This window comes from Ogataea angusta, assembly GCF_019207475.1.
Source record: "Ogataea angusta isolate 61-244 chromosome Unknown 61-244_NODE_2_length_1002155_cov_89.706849, whole genome shotgun sequence".
Lineage (NCBI taxonomy): Eukaryota > Fungi > Ascomycota > Pichiomycetes > Pichiales > Pichiaceae > Ogataea > Ogataea angusta.
In genome coordinates, this window is record NW_025065216.1 from 695184 (window position 1) to 715485 (window position 20302).

The 20302-nt window shown below is 52.3% G+C and overlaps 13 protein-coding genes across 13 annotated transcripts; 6 read left to right on the plus strand and 7 right to left on the minus strand.

Annotated features, from left to right (window-relative positions):
- Positions 1-36: 36 nt before the first annotated feature.
- KL928_001237 (uncharacterized protein) lies at positions 37-972 on the plus strand (the record flags this gene model as incomplete). Its single annotated transcript, XM_043201580.1, has 1 exon — positions 37-972. The coding sequence occupies one exon, from the start codon at positions 37-39 to the stop codon at positions 970-972; it is 936 nt and encodes a 311-aa protein (XP_043061696.1).
- Positions 973-977: 5 nt separating this feature from the next.
- Positions 978-3815, minus strand: KL928_001238 (uncharacterized protein; the record flags this gene model as incomplete). Its single annotated transcript, XM_043201581.1, has 1 exon — positions 978-3815. One exon carries the CDS (start codon positions 3813-3815, stop codon positions 978-980), a length of 2838 nt encoding a protein of 945 aa, XP_043061697.1.
- A 101-nt stretch (positions 3816-3916) lies between these two features.
- KL928_001239 (uncharacterized protein) lies at positions 3917-6526 on the minus strand (the record flags this gene model as incomplete). Its single annotated transcript, XM_043201582.1, has 1 exon — positions 3917-6526. The coding sequence occupies one exon, from the start codon at positions 6524-6526 to the stop codon at positions 3917-3919; it is 2610 nt and encodes an 869-aa protein (XP_043061698.1).
- Positions 6527-6606: 80 nt separating this feature from the next.
- On the plus strand, positions 6607-8031 carry KL928_001240 (uncharacterized protein; the record flags this gene model as incomplete). Its single annotated transcript, XM_043201584.1, has 1 exon — positions 6607-8031. The coding sequence occupies one exon, from the start codon at positions 6607-6609 to the stop codon at positions 8029-8031; it is 1425 nt and encodes a 474-aa protein (XP_043061699.1).
- Positions 8032-8039: 8 nt separating this feature from the next.
- Positions 8040-10490, minus strand: KL928_001241 (uncharacterized protein; the record flags this gene model as incomplete). The annotated part of the gene is made up of 1 exon (XM_043201585.1): positions 8040-10490. One exon carries the CDS (start codon positions 10488-10490, stop codon positions 8040-8042), a length of 2451 nt encoding a protein of 816 aa, XP_043061700.1.
- Positions 10491-10540: 50 nt separating this feature from the next.
- KL928_001242 (uncharacterized protein) lies at positions 10541-11070 on the plus strand (the record flags this gene model as incomplete). Its single annotated transcript, XM_043201586.1, has 2 exons — positions 10541-10600; positions 10870-11070. The coding sequence occupies 2 exons, from the start codon at positions 10541-10543 to the stop codon at positions 11068-11070; spliced, it is 261 nt and encodes an 86-aa protein (XP_043061701.1).
- A 99-nt stretch (positions 11071-11169) lies between these two features.
- On the minus strand, positions 11170-12321 carry KL928_001243 (uncharacterized protein; the record flags this gene model as incomplete). The annotated part of the gene is made up of 1 exon (XM_043201587.1): positions 11170-12321. The coding sequence occupies one exon, from the start codon at positions 12319-12321 to the stop codon at positions 11170-11172; it is 1152 nt and encodes a 383-aa protein (XP_043061702.1).
- A 28-nt stretch (positions 12322-12349) lies between these two features.
- KL928_001244 (uncharacterized protein) lies at positions 12350-13001 on the minus strand (the record flags this gene model as incomplete). Its single annotated transcript, XM_043201588.1, has 2 exons — positions 12350-12649; positions 12714-13001. The coding sequence occupies 2 exons, from the start codon at positions 12999-13001 to the stop codon at positions 12350-12352; spliced, it is 588 nt and encodes a 195-aa protein (XP_043061703.1).
- An 88-nt stretch (positions 13002-13089) lies between these two features.
- KL928_001245 (uncharacterized protein) lies at positions 13090-14304 on the minus strand (the record flags this gene model as incomplete). The annotated part of the gene is made up of 1 exon (XM_043201589.1): positions 13090-14304. One exon carries the CDS (start codon positions 14302-14304, stop codon positions 13090-13092), a length of 1215 nt encoding a protein of 404 aa, XP_043061704.1.
- A 302-nt stretch (positions 14305-14606) lies between these two features.
- KL928_001246 (uncharacterized protein) lies at positions 14607-16130 on the plus strand (the record flags this gene model as incomplete). Its single annotated transcript, XM_043201590.1, has 1 exon — positions 14607-16130. One exon carries the CDS (start codon positions 14607-14609, stop codon positions 16128-16130), a length of 1524 nt encoding a protein of 507 aa, XP_043061705.1.
- A 134-nt stretch (positions 16131-16264) lies between these two features.
- On the plus strand, positions 16265-18379 carry KL928_001247 (uncharacterized protein; the record flags this gene model as incomplete). Its single annotated transcript, XM_043201591.1, has 1 exon — positions 16265-18379. The coding sequence occupies one exon, from the start codon at positions 16265-16267 to the stop codon at positions 18377-18379; it is 2115 nt and encodes a 704-aa protein (XP_043061706.1).
- A 12-nt stretch (positions 18380-18391) lies between these two features.
- KL928_001248 (uncharacterized protein) lies at positions 18392-19474 on the minus strand (the record flags this gene model as incomplete). Its single annotated transcript, XM_043201592.1, has 1 exon — positions 18392-19474. One exon carries the CDS (start codon positions 19472-19474, stop codon positions 18392-18394), a length of 1083 nt encoding a protein of 360 aa, XP_043061707.1.
- A 100-nt stretch (positions 19475-19574) lies between these two features.
- On the plus strand, positions 19575-20218 carry KL928_001249 (uncharacterized protein; the record flags this gene model as incomplete). The annotated part of the gene is made up of 2 exons (XM_043201593.1): positions 19575-19701; positions 19770-20218. The coding sequence occupies 2 exons, from the start codon at positions 19575-19577 to the stop codon at positions 20216-20218; spliced, it is 576 nt and encodes a 191-aa protein (XP_043061708.1).
- Between the last annotated feature and the right edge of the window lie 84 nt (positions 20219-20302).

Consider the following 20302-nt stretch of genomic DNA (forward strand, 5'->3'; position numbering starts at 1 on the left):
ATTTGATTATTATTTTACTATTATTTATTCTTCGCCATGGCCGATGCTCTCCGGCACGCAGAAGAACGCGAGCTGGAGGAGGTGGCACGATTTACGTTTAGCCACCGGCGGGCTCCGGACACCCAGTTTGACTCCCCGCTGGTGAATAGCGCCATTCGTCTGCACCTTGCGGTCGTCGCAGACCGTGCTCTGCTGGACTCGCTGCAGCCCGCTCTTTTTGCAGAGAACCGTCCTCTAACACTAGAATACCATGTTCTGAGACTTTTGGGCGGCCACACCGACGACAGTGTCTACGAAGCCGCGCTGGAACTTCTAGAACAACTCACCGAACAAGAAACACGCCTGTTCCCCACCGCTCTCATCGTTTGCAACTTCAAATACCTCTACGGAACGTATCTGGCGGGACTCAATAAAAATGCTGCCGCGTTGCCGTATTTACTGGATACCTACTTGAGCTCACAGCTGGACTTTCTCGCTGGTCCAAAGCCAGACTTTGAGCGCAACTTTCAGCTCGTCGTGCAATCTTTGCTGCTTATACCTTACGGCTACGCAAAGCTGGACGCCCTGCGACAAATCGTGAGTCGCCTGGACAACCAGCCGTTTGCCATCGACGAAAACACACGCACTCTTCTCGCCAACATGAAAAACGAGCATATCTTCCCCATAGACCGCCATATCGTCTCTCGGCTCGTGCCGTGTCACCGTCTGGACGATGCGGTCCTGCTCCTCGTCCAGTTCATCATCATAGCGACCTCGAAAACGTTCACCACGATCAAAATCTCCACGCTCGTCCGCATCCTGGGCCTCCAAGTGTCCGACTCCGAAATGCTGGACCTGGTGCTCGCACTCATTTCTGAGCGCAAGCTGGACGCGACTGTCGACGAAGTCGACATGACGGTGCACTTTGCCCGCACCAGACAGCACGAACAAAAGCTCTTCTCCACGCTACAGCTACTCGATAAACTATCCTGATCATATTAATTCACCCGAACACGGCCCACCAGCAAGTCGCTGATGTCGCGGATGTCCTGCCAGAAAATGTTCTTGCGGACTCTGCGGCCTTCCTCGGTTTCGTAGTCGTATAACTGTCTAATGGAGGTGAACTTGAGATGCGACCGCTCAATGCCCAGCACACAGGCCGTCTGTGCCGCTGCCGCCGAGTTCACAAACTCGCCGAACTCGTTCTCCGCGCCGGCAATCGTGTCGTACATCTTCTCGACAAACTGCACCGCCTGGATCGCGAACCGTGCGGCCCTCGTTCTGTCGATGGCAGACGGAATGCCGCCCTGCTGCGCGTGGCCCGGAATGGCCGTCTTGGCGTCGAACCGCTGGTTGGCCTCCGCGTTGATGATGTCGGCGATCGTCTGCGTCGTGAGCACGTCCGACGCCTTCTCGCTCTTCAGCAGCAGCCGCCCCGACTTGGCCTTTCCTTGGTCGTTGGCAAACGACACCTTCAGCGTCTCGATGTCCTGCGCCAGCTGGCTCAGCGTCATGCCTTCTTCCGGCACGTACGACGCGGTGGCTCCGCAGCAGAGCTGCGCAAAAGACGCAATGTAGCCCGAATTGCCGCCCTGGCACTCCACCACAAAGCACCTGTTTCTGGTGGCAGCAGCAGACTGTTTGATAGCGTCGCAGTAGTCGACGAGCGAGTTCAGACACGTGTCGGAGCCAAGCGAGTACTCTGTTCCGGGCACGTTGTTCGAAATGGTGGCCGGAATCAAAACCATCGGGATCCGGAACGCAGGGAACCACTGCCGCGCCTTTTCGAGCTGGTTCAGCGACACAAACGCCTCGAAGCCACCCACCAGCACCAGCCCATCAAACTTGTGCTTGTCGAACTCGTACGCAACCATGCCCAGGTCCGCCTGCTCGGGCGTCTTTCTGTTGGTGCCGATCTCCGACCCGCCGAGCGAGGCCCATCCCTCGATCTGCAGCCAGTCCAGCGTGTGCACGGCGTCGTGGCGGGCAAGCCCCGTGAACCCGTTGTAGATGGCGTACGGCGTGTGGCCACGCGACATGCAGTACGTCGCAAACGAGTACACGGCCGAGTTCATGCCTCCGGCCGGCGCACCCACGTTGATAATGGCTATCTTCTTGCGCTGCTCCACAGGCAGCGACGGCTCCCGGAAATCGGCAGTGTTCATCGCCATGAAGTTGTTCAGGTGCTCCACAAACTCCGAGTCCCGCAGCGAGATCGCCTTGGCGAAGTCCTTCGCGTTGATGGCCTCGGCCACCGACTTGGTCAGCCTAACGGCCTCGACCAGCGGCTTCCGCACAATCTTGTTCTCCACCACAGAGATCATCGGCGACGGCGTCTCGGGCGTGCCCTCCAGCACGGCGTCCACGGCCGCGACTCCCTGCATCGTCGCCAACAGCCGGTCGTACGCAACCGCGTTGCCACCGCGCTGCACGTGACCCAGGGTCGTGATCCGCGTGTCGAGCTTCAGCCTGTCCACCAGCACGTCCCGCACGTCCTCGCACGTGATCGGGGTCAGGTCCGACGCGATCGCGCCCTCGGCAACCACCACGATCGTCTTCCGCTTGCCCCGCGCGCGGTGCGCAGCCACAATCTGACACATATGGTCCGACCAGTCCTGGCGCGACGACGGCTTCTCTGGGATGAAAATGTAGTCTGCGCTGGTCGCGATGCCCGCCATCAGAGCCAGCCAGCCGCAGTGGCGGCCCATCACCTCAATCACAAACGCTCTCTGGTGCGAATTGGCCGTGGCGTCGATGTAGTCGATGGCCTCGCAAATCCGCGCCAGCGACGAGTAGCACCCGATCGTCGCGTCGGTCGACGACATGTCGTTGTCGATCGACCCGACGGTGCCGCAGATGTTGAGGTGCTTGTGGTTCTCGTACTGCTGGCTCGTGATCTCGCCCTTTTCGTGCAGCTCCGCGATCAGCGACGGCCACTCGGCCCGGAACAGGTCTGCGCCCGTCAACGACCCGTCACCGCCGCAAACCACAAGCGCGTCGATCCCGGCCGCTATCATATTTTTGCACGCAGCCAAACGGCCCCATCTCTCCTTGAACTCCATGCATCTGGCCGTTCCGATGTTGGTGCCGCCCTCAGCGAGCCACCCGCGCACGTCGTTCCAGTGCATCTCGCGAATGAACTGCGGACCGCCCTTCACCAGCCCCGAATAGCCCTCGTACACGGCAAACGCCTTGCACCCTTTGTAGATGGCGGCACGGATGATGGCCCGCACGTTCGCATTCATGCCCGGCGCGTCTCCGCCGGACGTCATCACGGCAATGTTCTTCGTGCTGGACGCGACCTTGCTGGCCGTGCTGCCCGAGTCCAGCAGCGTGATGCGGCTCGGAGCTTCTTTGTACCGCGAGTGGTCGCTGGTTCCAATGGTGTTGCCGATATCGGTCACACCCACCACAGACCCCAGCGGGTCCACCACGTACACCTCGTACGGGTCCAGACGGCCCGGCCGGGCCTGGTAAGCCACCTTTTTTTTCTCCAGAGTCTCAATCAGAGACTCGATTGTGTGCGTCGTGAAGCAAACACAGCTCTGGAGCGTTCTCCAGTCGACTTTCTGCTCGTGGGTCAGCAGGTTGCGGATATTCGCCGCAACGGTCTGCTCGTCCACGGACTTTGCCGGATCGAGTCGCAGCTCAATTGTGCCCCTGTCCTCGGAGTTGGCAGGCGTGCTGAGGACGCAGCGAGTGCTGGTTTCGTCTGAGACCTCAAACCCGAGAACGTCCTTGTAGAAGGCTGCCGTCTGGGCAAAAAGGGCCGTGGTGGGGGCGTACAGCACCACCACAGAAACACCGTTAAAAAGAGAGTCGACTTGCATTGGCATCAAACGGGAATCTTGCCTCCTATTTAAATGCTAACGTCACTCCACTAAATTGATAATCGGACGACTGTGAAGAGAATTTTCAGAATGACATCAATAATTAATTATTTATCTCCATAATAGTGTGCCGCATACTCCTTGAGCCATTTCTCGTGGATCGGCACACACGTCCTCATGAACTCCTTGCTCGTCAGCACAAGCTCGTGGTAGATCACCAGCTTTGGCGGCGGCTTCACGCCAAACAGCACCGACGACGGATGGATCCACACCGCCTGGTTCTTTTTCATTGACCGGTACGAGTCGCCAGACCGGCTCAGCTGCGCAGCGTTGACGAAGAACCCGGCCACAATACTCTTCAGCACGTTCACCAGCATCCGGTCGTGCTCCAAAGCCGGCCGGTTCTCGTCCAAAAGCCCCATCCGCTCACACATGCGTTCCAGCTGCTCCCGGATATTGCGCACCCGTTGTAGAGTCTTGTATTGTACAAAGTTGTCCCGACACCACTGCACCGAGTACCCATTCTCAACAAACCGGTTCCACACCTCCAGCAGCGTCAAATGGTCGCCCCCCAGCGTCTTGGTGAACTGCTGCTTGGCCTTGTCTGCCTGCTCTTTTCTGTCTCGGGGCCTGTAGAAAACAGAACCTGCCTCCTGCAGCATCGCGACGATTGACAGTATTTCGCTGCAGCAGCCCAGCTCGCCGCTCGTGAGCAGCGTCTTCGACATCATCGGCTCGGTCGGGAACTCTGCCATCCGGCGTCCGATCCTGGTCAGCTCGCCGTTCTCGTTTAGGCCTCCTAGGGCGTAAATAAGCTCAAGCCCTTTGATGAGAGCGTCCGAGGACGGAGGGTCGAGGAAGTCAAAATTCAGCAAGTCTGAGATGCCCAAAGAAAGCAGCAGCAGCACGACGCTCGCCAGGTTCGTTCTTAGAATCTCAGGCGTCGGATTTGCTGCCAGCTCGTTCAGGTACGACCATTTCGTGTATAGACGGTAGCATTTTCCTGGACCCAATCTTCCGGCTCTTCCTGCTCTCTGGTCCGCAGATGCTCTCGAGCACGGCCGCACCTCCAGGCTCTCCATGCCTGTGCTTGGATTAAACACGTTCTCTTTCACGAAACCGGTGTCCACGACGTAAACTATCCCGTCGATGGTGAGCGACGTTTCTGCAATATTGGTGGCCAGAACCACCTTGCGCGCACCCTCTGGAGTCGGCTCAAAAATGCGTCGTTGCTGGTCTGAGGGCAGACTTGCATAGATTGGACAGACTATCATTTCTGGGATCTGATCGCCAAGTTTCAGACACGTCTCGGCCAGATTGTCTGCCATGCTCTCAATTTCATCCTGGCCCGTTAAAAATACCAGAATGTCTCCGGGATCCTGTTTCAGATGGATCTGGAAAACCGTCGTGATGGCCGCATGCAGACAGTTTGCTTCCGGCTGCGACGTGTAGTATATGTCCACGGGGTATCTTCTTCCAGGGATGTCAAAAATTGGAGCACCGTCGAAAAAATCGCTGAATTTATGCGCGTTCATGGTGGCCGACGAAATCAGAAGCTTGAAGTCTTTGCGGTACGAAACAATGTCCTTGAGTAGGCCAAGGAGCACGTCAGTGTGCAGCGTGCGCTCGTGCGCCTCGTCGATCATGATCACAGAATAGGAAAGCAGTTCTGGGTCGGTTAGGAACTCTCGTAGCAACATACCGTCTGTCATGTACTTGAGTATCGTCCGCTCGCTGGTCTTGTCCTCGAATCGGATCGTATATCCAACCTGCTCGCCCAAAGGCGTGCCCACCTCGTCTGCCACCCGCGCAGCAACAGACATGGCAGCCACTCGCCGGGGCTGTGTGCAGCCAATTTTTTTGCCGTCCTTGGTGAAGCCTGCTTCATGCAAATACTGCGGCAGCTGCGTTGTTTTACCAGAACCGGTCTCTCCAACAACGATCAGCACCTGGTGGTCCTCAACAGCTCTTATTAGCTCGTCTTTGTACTGATAAACGGGGAGAGATTTCCGCGTTTCGTCGATGGTTTTGATGCGCTCTTCCTCCTCGGCAATCATTTCACGGAGCCTTTTCTGTTCGGGGTCCTCTTGCTCGTCGCTCACAAAATCCACTGCTTGAGACTCGTCAAACACAAACTCGTATTCCTGCTCTTTTGGACGAGTATCTCGCACAGCCTTCTTCAGCTGCTCCTGCTCCCAGTCAATCACCTTGTTGTCGTTGTATTTGGAATGCAAAGCGTCCTGCTTCCGTTTTTTGTCTATCTTTCCGTCTTCCGTGAAGTAATCATCTGGCAGCAGGTAGTGGTTTTCCATGTTTTGCTCTATTTCCCATCGCTCCTGGATCATTGTGAAAATCTTCTTTTTGAACTGGTACTCGTCCTGCTCCCTTCGAGTCAGTCGATCCCAGCCGATCTGCTCTATTTCTCGCTCAAAGTCCTGCAACTCGGCCTGAAGAAGCAAGATCTTTTTCTCCTCCCGCTTGGAAAGGTACTCTTGACGTGCCAGCCGCCGTAGCTCGTTGAAGTCTGTCCTTTCCTCATTGAGTTTGATTTTATTTCCTAGTTTAAGCTCATCAAGATTATTTGATTCCACCTCCTGTTCTTCCTCAGGTTTCTTCTCCTCTGTCTCCACAGTGTTCTCCTTTTCAGTAACCGGCTCATCGTCCTCCTCAAATTCTCTCCGTCGCCTTTTGAATCTACCGGTCCTGACCTCACTCATATATATATATTTTTGTTTTATTATATATATTATTTTATTTATTATATGATTTTTTAAATTTTTTATTCCAGCTACCTCGCATGAGTCCCTTGTCCTCAGAGCCGCCCTCCAAATCTGCAACCCATACAGATCTCCAGGCTAACAAGTACATTCCTCCATGGACGTCGCCATACATCATTGGAGTGGCAGGGTTCTCGGGATCGGGCAAAACGACTGTGGCCCAGAAGATCATCGAGCAGATCAACGAGCCTTGGACGGTCCTTCTTTCAATGGATAACTTTTACAAGCCGCTCACACCAGAGCAGCGTGAACTCGCTTATCGAAATGAGTATGATTTCGACACTCCTGAAGCCTACGACCTGGAAGCCTTCTACAACTGCATCATTTCTCTCAAAGAAGGAAAAAAAACACAGGTGCCGGTGTACTCGTTCGCCCTACACAACAGAACAGACGAAAGCATATCCATTTACGGAGCTAATGTCATTATAGTGGAAGGGATCTACTCGCTGTACGACCCAAAGGTGCTTGCCCTCATGGATACTAAAATTTACGTGGATACAGATTTGGACATCTGCTACAGCCGCAGACTTCTCAGGGACATCGTGGAGAGGAAAAGAGACATCGAGGGCATCATCGAGCAGTGGGAAAAATTCGTCAAGCCCAGTTCTGTTGTATCTGTCAAGCCGACAATGTACAACGCCGACATTGTCATTCCACATGGCTCGGACAACACCAAAGCTATCGATATGATTATCAAACATATCCGGAAACAGCTGCAAAAAAAATCAGCAGAGCATCTTGCGCACCTCGCGCGACTCGGGAGAATGGTTGCTCCCATCAACTTCAATAATATCAAGGCTCTGCCCAAAACCAACCAGCTGCTAGGAATGAAAAGTATCATTCTCAACAGAGAAACGTCGAACGACGACTTCATCTTCTATTTTGACAGGATTGCCAGCACGCTAATTAGCGAGGCGTTGGAACTCGTCCACTATTCGCCAGCGCCAAACGACATAATCACGCCCAACGGCTACAGAATCACAGACGGCGTTGTGCAGGCCCAGGAGGTGGTGGCAGTTAATATCATCAAGTCTGGCGACTGTTTCATGAGATCGCTCAGGAAGATCATTCCTGAGGCGATTGTTGGCAAGGTTCTGATCCAGTCGGACTCCCAGACGGGCGAGCCGCAGCTGCACACGGAACGACTGCCCAAATTTTCTTCAGGTTGCAAAGTTCTCCTATTTGACGCCCAGGTGATATCTGGGGCCGCTGCCACGATGGCTATCAAAGTGATACTGGATCACGACGTGGAGGAGTCAGAGATCGTGCTAGTGGTGTATCTTGCGTCGGAAACAGGGCTCCGTCGTATACTGAATGCCTTCCCCAACGTGAAAATTGTGGTTGGAAACCTGTCTGCCGTCGAGCCCAAGGAAGGACAGGACAACGACACGGACTGGTGGATGAGCATGAGATTTATTGATGCCAGGTATTTTGGTACAGATTAATCATCTATTTAGAAATCCAGTAGCTTCATCACCAGGTACCCGATCGAGACAACCACGACGTAGCAGAAGAGCGACGATGGAACCCCGATTTTTATAAACGTGGACACAGTCAGGTACGGGTTGCCGACGCTGTCTCTGAGACCAATGGCGGTCACGTTGGGAAAGCCTGACGTGGGCAGTCCCATGGCGGACGAGCAGAGCAGGGCGGTGGCCATGATGAGCAGGTTTGGATGCGGATCAGGGAGAGATCTTCCAATTTCGGCTATTAGTGGAACGATAATGAGAGCAGCGACCGTATGTGACACAAACGTTGCCATGACAAGCACGATGATGCCGAAGAGACACAGGACAGTGAACAGGGCCGAGCCCTCGAGTTTGGCCTGTATTGCCTCGGCAATGGTCCTCAGTAGTCCAGAAACAGTGACAGCCTTGCCTAAAGCAAGGCCCCCCATTGCCAGCATGACAATAGTCCATGGATAGTTGTTGAAGTCGTCTGGAGACAGGATTCCGGGAGCGTAGAAGGCCACCATGGAGGCCACTGCGATCATCCCCATGTCTCCCACGATTGGCTCGAAAAATGACGCTCCGCACCAGAGAATGATCGTGGTAAGAGACACTGCGAGCACATAGAAGTGTTTGTGGTTGAACTTCTCATCTGTCGACCGGATAGGAACGATAGTGGCGTCTCTGAAGTCCATCATGAACATGATGTAGATGAATATCAGAAGCAGACCGCAGGCACACACGGGAACGGAGACGGCAAACCATTGCAGCCAATTGGGAGCCGGGTCCATGCTCTGCAACGCAACCACGTTCTGCGGACTGGCGATCGGACTGGCCATTCCGGCAACGTTGGACGCCAGCGCGATGCCGATCACGAGGGCCTCCGCAAACTGCGATCCTTCGGGCAGAGTGTTGAGCACGGGCTGAATAACAGAGAGCATGAGCACTGGCGCAGCAACGTTGGAAATAAATGCCGACACAACCGTCGACACACACATGATCGACAGCAGCACGTAGGCCGGTCTTTGAGGCACTTTGGACAAAATAAAAGTGCATGCTATTTTATCCAGATTGTACTTGGAGAGAGCGGCAGCCAGCGTGAAGCCGCCAAGCAGAAGCATTATGATCGGCGACCACATTGCAGAGCAGATGAATTTCGACGCGTCCACAGCCCGCAAAGGCTCACCAGAGTCAGGATCGACCAGAGTCCTCAGCACCACGATCAGAAATGGGAGCAGCAGAGAGGTGGTGAAGAGAGGAATTGCCTCTGTTGCCCAGAGCAGAGACGCGCACACAAGGACTGCAAAACAGTTTTTCTGCTGCTCGTCCTGCAACGGCGAGAAGATCAACAACGTGATCGTGACCATCGCGATCAGCAACGCCTTGAGACCGTTACTGGTCAGAATTGGAGTAGGAATGCTGATCTTGCGTCCCGCACCAAGATAAATATCGAACTTTTCCACCGGAACAATGACTGAATCCACCATGTTCGGTTTCTGGACCCTGGCCGCCTGTGTCTTCCGCTCCATGCCAATCATGTTCCGCCAGACCGTGTTTCTTTCCCAGACAATGTACTCTCTCAGGTTGGACTTGAGCTCGTCCTTGGCCTGCTCCTCGTTGCCGTGCGTGAACACCGAGTACAGTCTTATGATGCCCGCTAGACGCACGTTGAGCTCGTCCATGGCCTCTGGCCTGAAAACGTGGTACTCGTTGCTCTTTTCGAGCTTATCCATGTATTCGTCCTTAATTTTCGTGTGCAACGTCTTGTCGAACTTTTTCAGTGCCTTGCCAAACCCAATCTTGTTGAGCTCAACGTAGCTTTTCAGTTCCGACAGAAGAACAAACATGTCGGCCAGCGGTTTTCTTTTTTCCACCTTGAGAGCCTCCAAGAAGCTGAGGTTGAAGTCGTCGTCGTCAAACAGGATCTGCGACCTCCGGTGGGTCAGCTCGTTTGCATTTTTGTCTGGCTGGCGCATGTCGACGGCATTTTCGTTGCTCGCGCTGCCCAGCGCATTCTGCGAAGGTACAGGCTCAATATCAGGAGCAGGCCCCGACTCAGGTGTTTCATCGGTGAATTTGCCGGGCCTAAGAGAGTCCAGAATCTGTCTGAGCCGGTGTCTTTGCTCGACGTCGGCCAGCTGCTGCGGAAACTCGCGCTCAAACTCCTCCACCTCGTCGATCAGGTTCTCGTAGCTGGCCAGAGCTTCTTTCTCCTTGATCTGGAAGAACCCGTTGATTTTGGCAGCCTCTTTGTCGAGAGCGGTAATAAAAACATTGATCGGACTCGACTCTTCGTCCACAGCAGTGAACGGCAGCGATTCCGGATCCGTGAAATTCAACGTCTCGGCATACTCACGCTGGAGCGAATATATCAGCTTCTTGAGGCCGGAGTAGTTGATGTACTTGGAAGACCACTCGGGAACAGCATTGAACTGAAGCGAATGCGAGAACTTCATAGCTGGGACGCGGTTGTGGGTGTAGGGATGTGGTGCTGGAACACGATCAGATGCAAGGTCCTGTAGAGGGATTTGCTCAAAAGATTGATGCGGGTCGGAAATGGTGGGAAGTGGCTTTGTGCAGATAGTGGTCGGATGAAACGATCAATAGAAAGCCATACAGGTAGCAAGCGGGGTGCGTGAAATTCGCAAAGGCAGACGCACGGGAGAATGTTATTGCGCTGGTTAGTGAATTTATCAATTAAAATGGCGGGCTCCACCTATCGCGGCTCACACCCGTACACCGCAAGATGGAAACTGGAGTAGCTGCAAGCAAGCGTGCGCGATGGCGTTGCTGTGGGGGAGGAAATGGTGACGGAAGTATATAAGGGTCTTGCAGTGCTTGCGATATTCACTAACCACGATGCAGAAAGGAGAAGAATTTGCAGACAAAGCGAAGAACTCGGTGAAGAACGAGGGAAAATCCGGCAGCGGCGGCCTGGACAACCTCAAACAGGCTGCCTCGGAGGCGTATCAGGACCTCCAGAACAAGGACTACAAGGGTGCTGCCGAGAAGATCCAGAACCAGATGAAAAAATGACGAGCTACCTGACCATTTAGTATGAATTTAATTATTTTTTTTGCTCATTTATTGTAGCACTACAGGCCTATTTACTGTATTTGGCAATGTACACGTCTCTCATGCCAGCTGGGCACCTTCGATCGGGTTTCCGTTGGCATCCATCATTCCGTTTTGCATCATCATCACTTCTTCAGAGCCAGCAAACTCCAGAGACAGACCGCAGCCGATGTTGGCTGTGTTCTTGATCTGGTCGATGGTGGCGCTGAACAGCAGTCCGACCGTTGGCAGGACTCTGTGCTCGAGCATGAACGAGACCTGGCCCTTGGAGTCCACCTGGCCTCTGTAGACGGACTGTCTGAACTCGTATTTGGCACCAATCGTGGTGTTGGCGTCGACGACGGTCTGGTAGACTGGCTGCATCAGCTCGTTCAGAGTTGGCTGCATGCCCGCTTGCACAGTGGTTTCGATACCGGCCTCGACGTTCTTGGCGACTTTTCTCCAGAAAGAGGCCACCAAAGCACCCTGAGCCTGCAATTGAGCAGACGCAATCCAGTCGCCAGCGTTGTATCTTCCGACAAACGAGAGAGCCGCGTCACCTGGCACGCCTGGCTGGAGCGAGGAGTAGACCGATTCCATACCGAGCGACAGCTTTGGAGTGATGCTCTGCAAAATGGAGCCGACCATCACACCTTTGTACGAGTCGTCCAAAAAGCTAGGATTCAGTGTCTTGAAGTTCAACGAGAAGTCGTTGGCCTGGTAGTCGTGCTCGATTTGGCACATTGGCTGTTGGCCGTGGGCCAGCTGGAAAGTCAGCTTCGAGGTGCTGTGCTTGTCCCAGCTGTGGTTGAATCTTCCCGTCAAGGAGAACTCGTTGTCGATGGTACCCTGGAAGAAGGTCTTCTCGTTACCGACCATGGCCGTGAAAGAATATGCTGGGAGCTGGCCGCCGATCGAAAGACCGTGCGAGACCTGGAAAATAGGGTTCATGGCGAAAGTCTTGCTGATGTCGGCTCTCAGTCCGCTGAATTGCATCTGGTTCAAGAACACATCCTTGGCAACCTCCTTGTTGATGTTCTCCATGGTTCCTGGGTTGATCAGGTCCAAAGATTGTCTGTGCTGCTGGATGGACCTGGCGACGTTGTTAACAAAGGTGAACATTGGGTTCGACGACCAGAACCCGTCTCTCTGGTCCTCATGGGCATTGCCGATGTTAGGAACCGGGGCCAGACTCTTGCTGAGCTCGCCCATGCTCATTTGTGGTGCTGCCATTCTGTATACCTATGTATTTACAAGATTTTCAGCAACCTGAATATTTCGTCAAGTGGAAAAAAATTTGACGAATTTTGTTCGTCCCCGACATCTGTGCACCTCTAGTATTACATAACGCAGTGCCTGTGGCTACTGGTCTATTTGCATTTTGTCGTCCGCAATCGGCCTCTCCGTGCCAAACTTTGCCTCGATCTCCTCGCTGAACCGTTTCAGCAGCTCCTGTTTCGCGCCGATCCGCTTCTTCATCTCCTCCATCTTCTGGATCCGGCTCTCTGTAGACTCGTCCAGCCCTTCTATTTGGTTCAGCAGCGACCTGACCTTGTTCAGTCTTGTTTTGATTCGTCCCGTCTGAGGCGTTAGATTCTCGTCAAGCCGAATTTCCTGATACTTACCGCGTTGTCGAAGTCTTTCGGTGATATTTTGCCTGCCTTGAGATTCTCGACCAAGTCGAGCAAAAGTGGGAGCAGATCCATGTTGCGCAATTCCTCCAGCGCGCGCGCCTCGTTGTTGAGCTGCTCGTATTCGTCGATCTCTTTCTTCAGCGAGCTGGAACGGTCCATGGCAGCAAATACAGGCGTATTAGTGTCCGACTCCGTCTTCAAGGCTGCTTTGAAACCAGGCGTCGATGAATTTTCCGGAGACCCAGACGCTCTAGACAACCCAGAAAGCCCCGTCGACATCTCGTAAGCGGCTAATATGCTATCGTTCACTAAGCGTACACTATGCTATAAAGAATAATTATTTTTCGCGACGGCCCCGTCGATCGACTCACCACCCAAACACTCGCGTGCTCCAGGGTCTGGCAGTAGCGGGCTTCAGCAGCTGCATCGAGCGCGAGCCCTTTAGGATGCTAGCTCCGTTGACCTCGTTGTTTTCGTCCTCCTCTTTCAAAAAACCCATGTCGAAGTCCAAGCTTGAAATGCTCACGTCGCACTCTTTGAACGTCAAGGAGTACCTCTTGTTGAGTGTGCGAGCCTTGCTGTCGCCTTCAAAAGACATCATGGTACTGGAATTGACCGTGGACTCGTTTTCGTCTGTCGTCGCCTTGTCGATTTTATCGTCTCTGTCCTCCTCGTCGGAGTCCAGCTGGAACCGGTCCAAAATAGAGTCTAAAGACGATGACACGGATTTCAACTTGATAGGCGTTGGGTGTTTCAGAAAATCGGCCTCGCTTGTTTCAATGTCCTTGCTCAAATTGAAACATGCTATTGTCGAATTCAAAGAGGACAGCGAATGCGACGGACTCAGCGACGCAGACGGCACACCATCCTCAACGGGCTCTTCGCCGGGCTGCTCAGCCGTTTCCTCTGCATCCTGCGAATCGCACATGGTACAAAATTGGCAAATACCCCTGAAAACCGAGTCCAGTTGCGCTATTGTTGCTGCATCTTGGGTGAATAACGTGATTTTCCAATATCGTTCGGGGTTGTACAACGGAACAACGAACGAGCTTGCGCTAATTTTCAGCACCCTAAGCCGTGGCATGATCGGATACACAACCGAGCCGCACGAAAAATAGGTGATGCTCTTGTTCTGAATCTGGTAAATTTCAAACTGTCCATGGCCAAGAATATTGCCGCTTCGCCCTAGCTGAAATTCGTCGGCTGCAGACTCGTTTATTCGCGACACTTCGTAGAGCGTAATTTTCGCCGACGGATACGAAAACAACGTGCTGCGCTCATCCTGGCCCACATCCTCAAACGTTTGTTGGTTCTTCTTGCCTTTCTTGCTGAACAGAGACTGGAAACGAGCTCGGGAAGAAGGCCGATCGGCGCGTTTTCGCGGCGACCGTCGCACCATGTCTCGCACGCGGCGCTTCGCAGACTGGCCAGCGGTATTCTGGCCGTGTGCGTCGCTCTTGTTGAGCTCCTGTTGGAATTTTAGTATAAGCGACTCCGTCAGGCTCACTGTCTCTGGATCAGAGGGCGGTCTCAGGGCAGGCGCCATCTGCAGAGAGGCTACTGAGTGTGATTGCGGGTTCATGGGCAGCCAAACCGGGCGAAAAGCAAAAATTCGTGCCCGTACGCTCTTGTTTGTGTTGGTACGCGATAAATAATAAATAAAGCTGTCGGCTGGCCGGTGACATAAGCAACTAACAAACCGCCCCAGGCTGGCACTTGCGCGTGCACGGGTGTCGTCGGAGTGCAATTTTCCAGCGGACCAAAGATCACCAGGAAAAAAATGACCCAATACGGGCGGTGCCAGGGTGTTGGCAACCGGCTGCAAAATAGTCCGACTATATAAAGGGGGGTATAAGTCCAGTCTAAAATTTGCATATTTCCAAAATGAGCTCCCAGACACAATCCAAACTCGGATGGCTTACCAGCCTTGACGTTACTTCGACCCCAGACAAGAGCTTTAGACGCTCTTCTATCATCGGTACAATTGGTCCTAAAACCAACAGTGCCGAGATGCTGGTGAAGCTCAGAAAGGCAGGTTTGAACATTGTGAGAATGAACTTCTCCCACGGCTCGTACGAGTACCACCAGTCCGTCATTGACAACGCCAGAGAGTCCGAGAGAATATATCCGGGCAGACCGCTGGCCATTGCTCTCGACACCAAGGGCCCTGAAATCAGAACAGGAACCACCAGGGACGGCAAGGACTACCCAATCGACCCTAACCACGAGATGATATTTACCACGGACGACAAGTACAAGGAGATTTCGGATGACAAGGTGATGTACATCGACTACAAGAACATCACCAAGGTGATTGAGGCCGGAAAGATCATCTACGTCGACGACGGAGTTCTGTCGTTCGAGGTCGTCGAGGTTGTTGACGACAAGACTCTGAAGGTCAAGTCGATCAACGCCGGTAAGATCTGTTCCCACAAGGGTGTGAACCTGCCAAACACCGACGTCGACCTGCCAGCGCTGTCCGAAAAGGACAAGGCAGACCTCAGGTTCGGTGTCAAGAACAAGGTCCACATGGTGTTTGCCTCGTTCATCAGATCCGCCAACGACGTGAGAGAGATCAGAAAAGTTCTCGGAGAGGAGGGCAAGGACATCCAGATCATCTCCAAGATCGAGAATCAGCAAGGTGTGAACAACTTTGACGACATTCTCGCAGAGACCGACGGTGTCATGGTCGCCAGAGGAGACCTGGGTATCGAGATCCCTGCTCCACAGGTGTTTGTTGTTCAGAAACAGCTGATCGCCAAGTGCAACCTGGCCGGCAAGCCTGTCATCTGTGCTACGCAGATGCTGGAGTCGATGACGTATAACCCAAGACCAACCAGAGCCGAGGTTTCTGATGTTGGTAACGCCATCCTGGACGGTGCTGACTGTGTCATGTTGTCGGGAGAAACCGCCAAGGGTAACTACCCATTGGAGGCCGTGTCCATGATGCACCACACCTGTCTGATTGCTGAAAAGGCTCTTCCATATTACACGAGCTTCTCCGAACTTAGAGACCTCACCCCTAAGCCATGCTCGACCCCAGAGACCATTGCCATTGCCGCTGCCTCGTCTGCGTTTGACCAGGGCGCCAAGGTCGTGATTGTCCTGTCCACCTCCGGAACCACCGCCAGACTCGTTTCCAAGTACAGACCTAACTGTCCAATCATCATGGTCACCAGAAACCCAACTTCTGCAAGATACTGCCACCTCTATAGAGGCGTGTATCCATTTGTCTATGAAGATCCGCGCAACGAGAACTGGATCCAGGACATCGAGAACAGACTGCAGTTCGGTATCAAGCATGCCATCGATCTCGGTCTTCTGGCCAGAGGCGAGACTGTCGTTTGTATCCAGGGCCACACCAGAGGTATTGGCCACTCCAATACCATGAGAGTCCTGGTTGCCTAAGGGTGCACACGTTAATATATAAATAAGGGAACTTCAAACGCTTTCAAAAAAATAAAATAATTAAACTAAAATAGAATACCAGTGCTGCGAACTCGGCTGTGCCTATTTTGTTACCCGTTAAAAAAATAATTACCATGTCTACCCCCGTAGAGACAGAACTCGACTCGTTGGCAGACCTGCCGTCTGCTAAGGACGGTGCAATGCTCGAGAAGTCTGAAGGCTCAGAAGACCATGCTTCTGTTGGGGCCTTACACGAGGTCGATCTGTCCAAAGACAATGAAAAAACAAAGCTTATCGAGACGTATATGGGGGCCGCTCAGCGTGGCGATCTTGACATTCTGACTGACATGCTGGAGAATCACAAGGTGGAAGTGAATGACATGCTGGAAGACAACGTGAGCGCCCTGCATTGGTGTGCGATCAACAATAAGCTGACTGCTCTCAAGTACCTTGTGTCCAAAGGTGCCAATGTTAACCATGCGGGAGGAGATCTGGACGCCACGCCGCTCCAATGGGCCTGCAGATACGGTTTGGTGTACATCTCGGACTACCTGATCACTCAGTGTGGGGCAGATTACTCCGTCCTCGACAACCAGAGCTTCAACTGTCTACATTTGGCTGTGCACTCTTCCAACGTGATGATGGTTATTTATATTCTCTACTTCACTGATTTGCATATTGACGCGGCTGATCCGAAGGGCCGCACAGCATTGCATTGGGCCGCCTATCAGGGAGATCCCTTCACCGTGGAAGTTCTGGTACGTCTGGGAGCGAATTTATCTCTGGTGGACGAGACAGGCTTCACTGCTCTCAGCTGGGCTCTCGTCCACCCTGTAAAGCAGATTCTCATCAAATTACTCGAGAACGGAAGCAATCTCAACCATCGGACCAACGACAACAAGTCTTCGTGGGATATTGCGGCAGACATGAATTGTACGAGTATGCTAAAGACTGCTCTCAAAGAGTGCGACATCAACCAGGACGGGACAAAGGTGAGCAGACGCATTTCTCAGAAAGTTGCAGACCGCATCATATTTGTGTTCCCGTACCTTGTTGTCCCTCTGTGTTTGTACGCGATGACAAGCGGAATGATTCTATTTGACCTTTTTATACTGGTGGTTATATTGGCGTTGCAAAATCTGATTCTCCAGTGGATTATCGTCCCCAATTTCAGCAGATCGCCCAACTCGCTTCAAAAATCGTCCCTCTTTGCGGGAGTGTTCTCGGGAACTGCATTCTGGTGCGTGTTGACATGGTTGGTCAAGATCATGCCAAATACTTTTTTTGACAAACCGCTGCTCAACTTGACGTTTCTGATTTCAGCCTGCTGCACAATGGCAGCTTTTGTCAAGGCAATGATTATTGATCCAGGACTTATCCCTGCAGAACAGGACAAACAGAAAATACAAGCCACCATCAGAGAGCTGATCGACCTGCGGAAATTCGACTCCAGGAACTTCTGTCTCTACACCTCAATCAGAAAGCCTCTCAGATCCAAGTTCAACAAGTTCAAAAATAGAAACGTAGCCAGGTTCGACCACTACTGTCCCTGGATCAACAACGATGTCGGGGTCAGAAACCACAAGCTGTTTTTTGGTTTTTGCGCAGCGCTGGAGATCTCAATTATCATTTACTATAAGCTTGCCAGAAAATATTTTGATGAGCTGGACGTTCCAGACGATTTAGAACACTCGTGCTACATTTTTGGCGAGGATACGTGTGCTGGGTCATATGCGTCTCCTTTCGTCTTCAATCTGACAATATGGACCCTATTTCAGCTTTCGTGGTTGTCCTTACTTCTAATCGTACAAGCGTTGCAGATCTCCAAGGGACTGACCAGCTACGAGCTCAGTAACATGCACACCTCCACCGGCAACAACTTCTCTTCGGTGCCGACTGATGAGATAAATGAGTTGAATAACGAAGAAGTGGCGTTGCCCGGATTGCGCAGGTTTGTTTGTCTTCCAAATTTTGTGACCAACTCCAAGTGTGCGAGACTGATCGGACTGAACCAGTTTTTGATGATCAGCGACGACCTCATCCAACACAAATCAAGCCCTGCCACTTTCGACTGCGGCTTCTTGCAGAATTGGCTGGACTTCCTATTCATCAAAACAGAAGCCGAACCATACAGCTGGCGCAACTTCTTCAAACTCCCAATAATGGGAGAAGCAAATTTGGATGGCCGGCTTGTGGACTACTACCAGCTTTTCGAGATTCCCTCGAAACCTTCCACCAGCACCGTGTAACATAAAAAGTCATCATTTCTGCTTGCGATATGTTTTCCATTGTTCCATGGTTGCCAGCACGCGTTCGTAGTTCTGCTCCATTTCTGAGAGCCGATTCCGCAAACTTGCGATCTCCTGGTCCTTGTCTGTCTGGTTATTTTTCTTGAATTTGAACGTGTCGTCAATGCTGTCGCCGTTCAGTGGCTTGAGAAGATCGAACAATATCAAATCGTATTTATGCAAGTCAAAATTATGGTGGTCTATGGCCAGAAGCTCATTGTCGGTCGGAATAAAGGTAGACGGCACCTTATTGTTGGAGTTCAGCTGGCCAAACGATTTTAGGAATTTCTGTAACCTCAAGAGCACGCCGACAAGTTTGTTGAGATCGTGTTGCAAATGCGAATTCTCTTCCACCAACGACAGAAACCGGTCGTTGTCGAATTTCTGTCTTTTCTGCTCCACTCCTTCATCATCCCTCGGGCTGGCTTTGCGCTTGTTCATGTTGGATAGCTTGCTTTCGAGTCTGTCCACCTCCAGTTCATTTCTGCGTAGTTCTCGTTTCACCTCTTCTGAATATAATTTAAAAGTGCGCTCCTGCTCTTTATTTTTCGCGTTGACGTTATTGAGCATGGTCTGATAATGTTTGGCTTGTAGATCGGCCTTGATCATATCCAACTGAAGCGACTGGATATGTCTCTCCTTTTCGTCGACCTTGGCGTTGAGTCTCTCCACCTCGCTTTTGAGCAATTCTATCTCGGCGTCCTTATCAGCCATCTTTTTGAGTGCGGTTTCTTTAAACTGTTTCGAAATCTCTGCCGAATTCAGCAGCGAGTAGATGATGTTCATTACGTTTCTGTCATTTTCGTACACCTTCTCGCTGATCTCGAAATTTTCTGCGTTCTCCGGAATCAACTCAGAGCTATCCAAACTCAAAAGTAGCAGCTGTTTGAGCTTACTTGGTTTGTTCGAAAAATAGCCTTTGGCGGAAAGTTTCTGGTTGACATACTGAGCAGCATTTTTAATGGACATCACATCCACAGGCTTCAAAGCGTTGTCCGCCTTTTTCGACGTGGGCTGCTGGTTCTCTAGCTGTGACTTTTCAAATATTTCCTCCATGTAGATAAAGTAAATAAATAAACAAAACTGATCTCTGGCCGCGTCGACGCGTCGGCAAAAAAAAAAAAAAGATCTGACACTTCGTTTTTTTGGGATACCGATGACTGCCAGCGGACCTAACTACACGAGATTGAAAGGCGGATTGAGAGGATTGGCAGTCTGCGAGCACGACGACGTGAATCTACAGCTGCCGTCGTGTGTCTCAGACCATCGCACCATATCGCATAGTTGGGGCACTTAGGGCTCTACGCTATGCGGTGTTTACGCCACCCCGCCACCCCTATTAACAAATGAGGACGTCCAGAAGAACTACAGGGCGCTACTGGGGTAGTAGCGTCCTCACTTCGCCAGCTAGAATGCGAAGTGAGCTTCAGACGGAGCAAATGCTCATATATTGCTACTTCGCCGATTCCAGCCCGTTGGCAAGCCCAGACGTCTCCGACCAAGTGTTCTGACCTTGATGGCCAATCTATGGGTTGCCGTTTCTTCATGAGCTTGTTTTCCGTTCCTGAGACTGGCTGGTCAGAATACGAATACCGGAAAAAAAGCTTTTTCTTTGGTCTGCGACAGCAGTCTGTCGGCCCCACTAACCACCATGGTCTCTCGCTGCGCCGTGCTTCGAGGACCGTGTTCGCACGGATCAATACCTGCGGGTATGTCGAGAAGTCACGGTACATTGAGAAGTACGGCTGTGGTGGCTATGTGCGGGCCTCCCCGCGACTTGCCTTTCTTTTCCGTTGGTAGGCGTTGGCAAAGATCGTCGTATCCTGCTATTTCCTGTGAGTACCGCTTTTTACCGAGATTCCGATTACTAACTTTTTTTTTCAT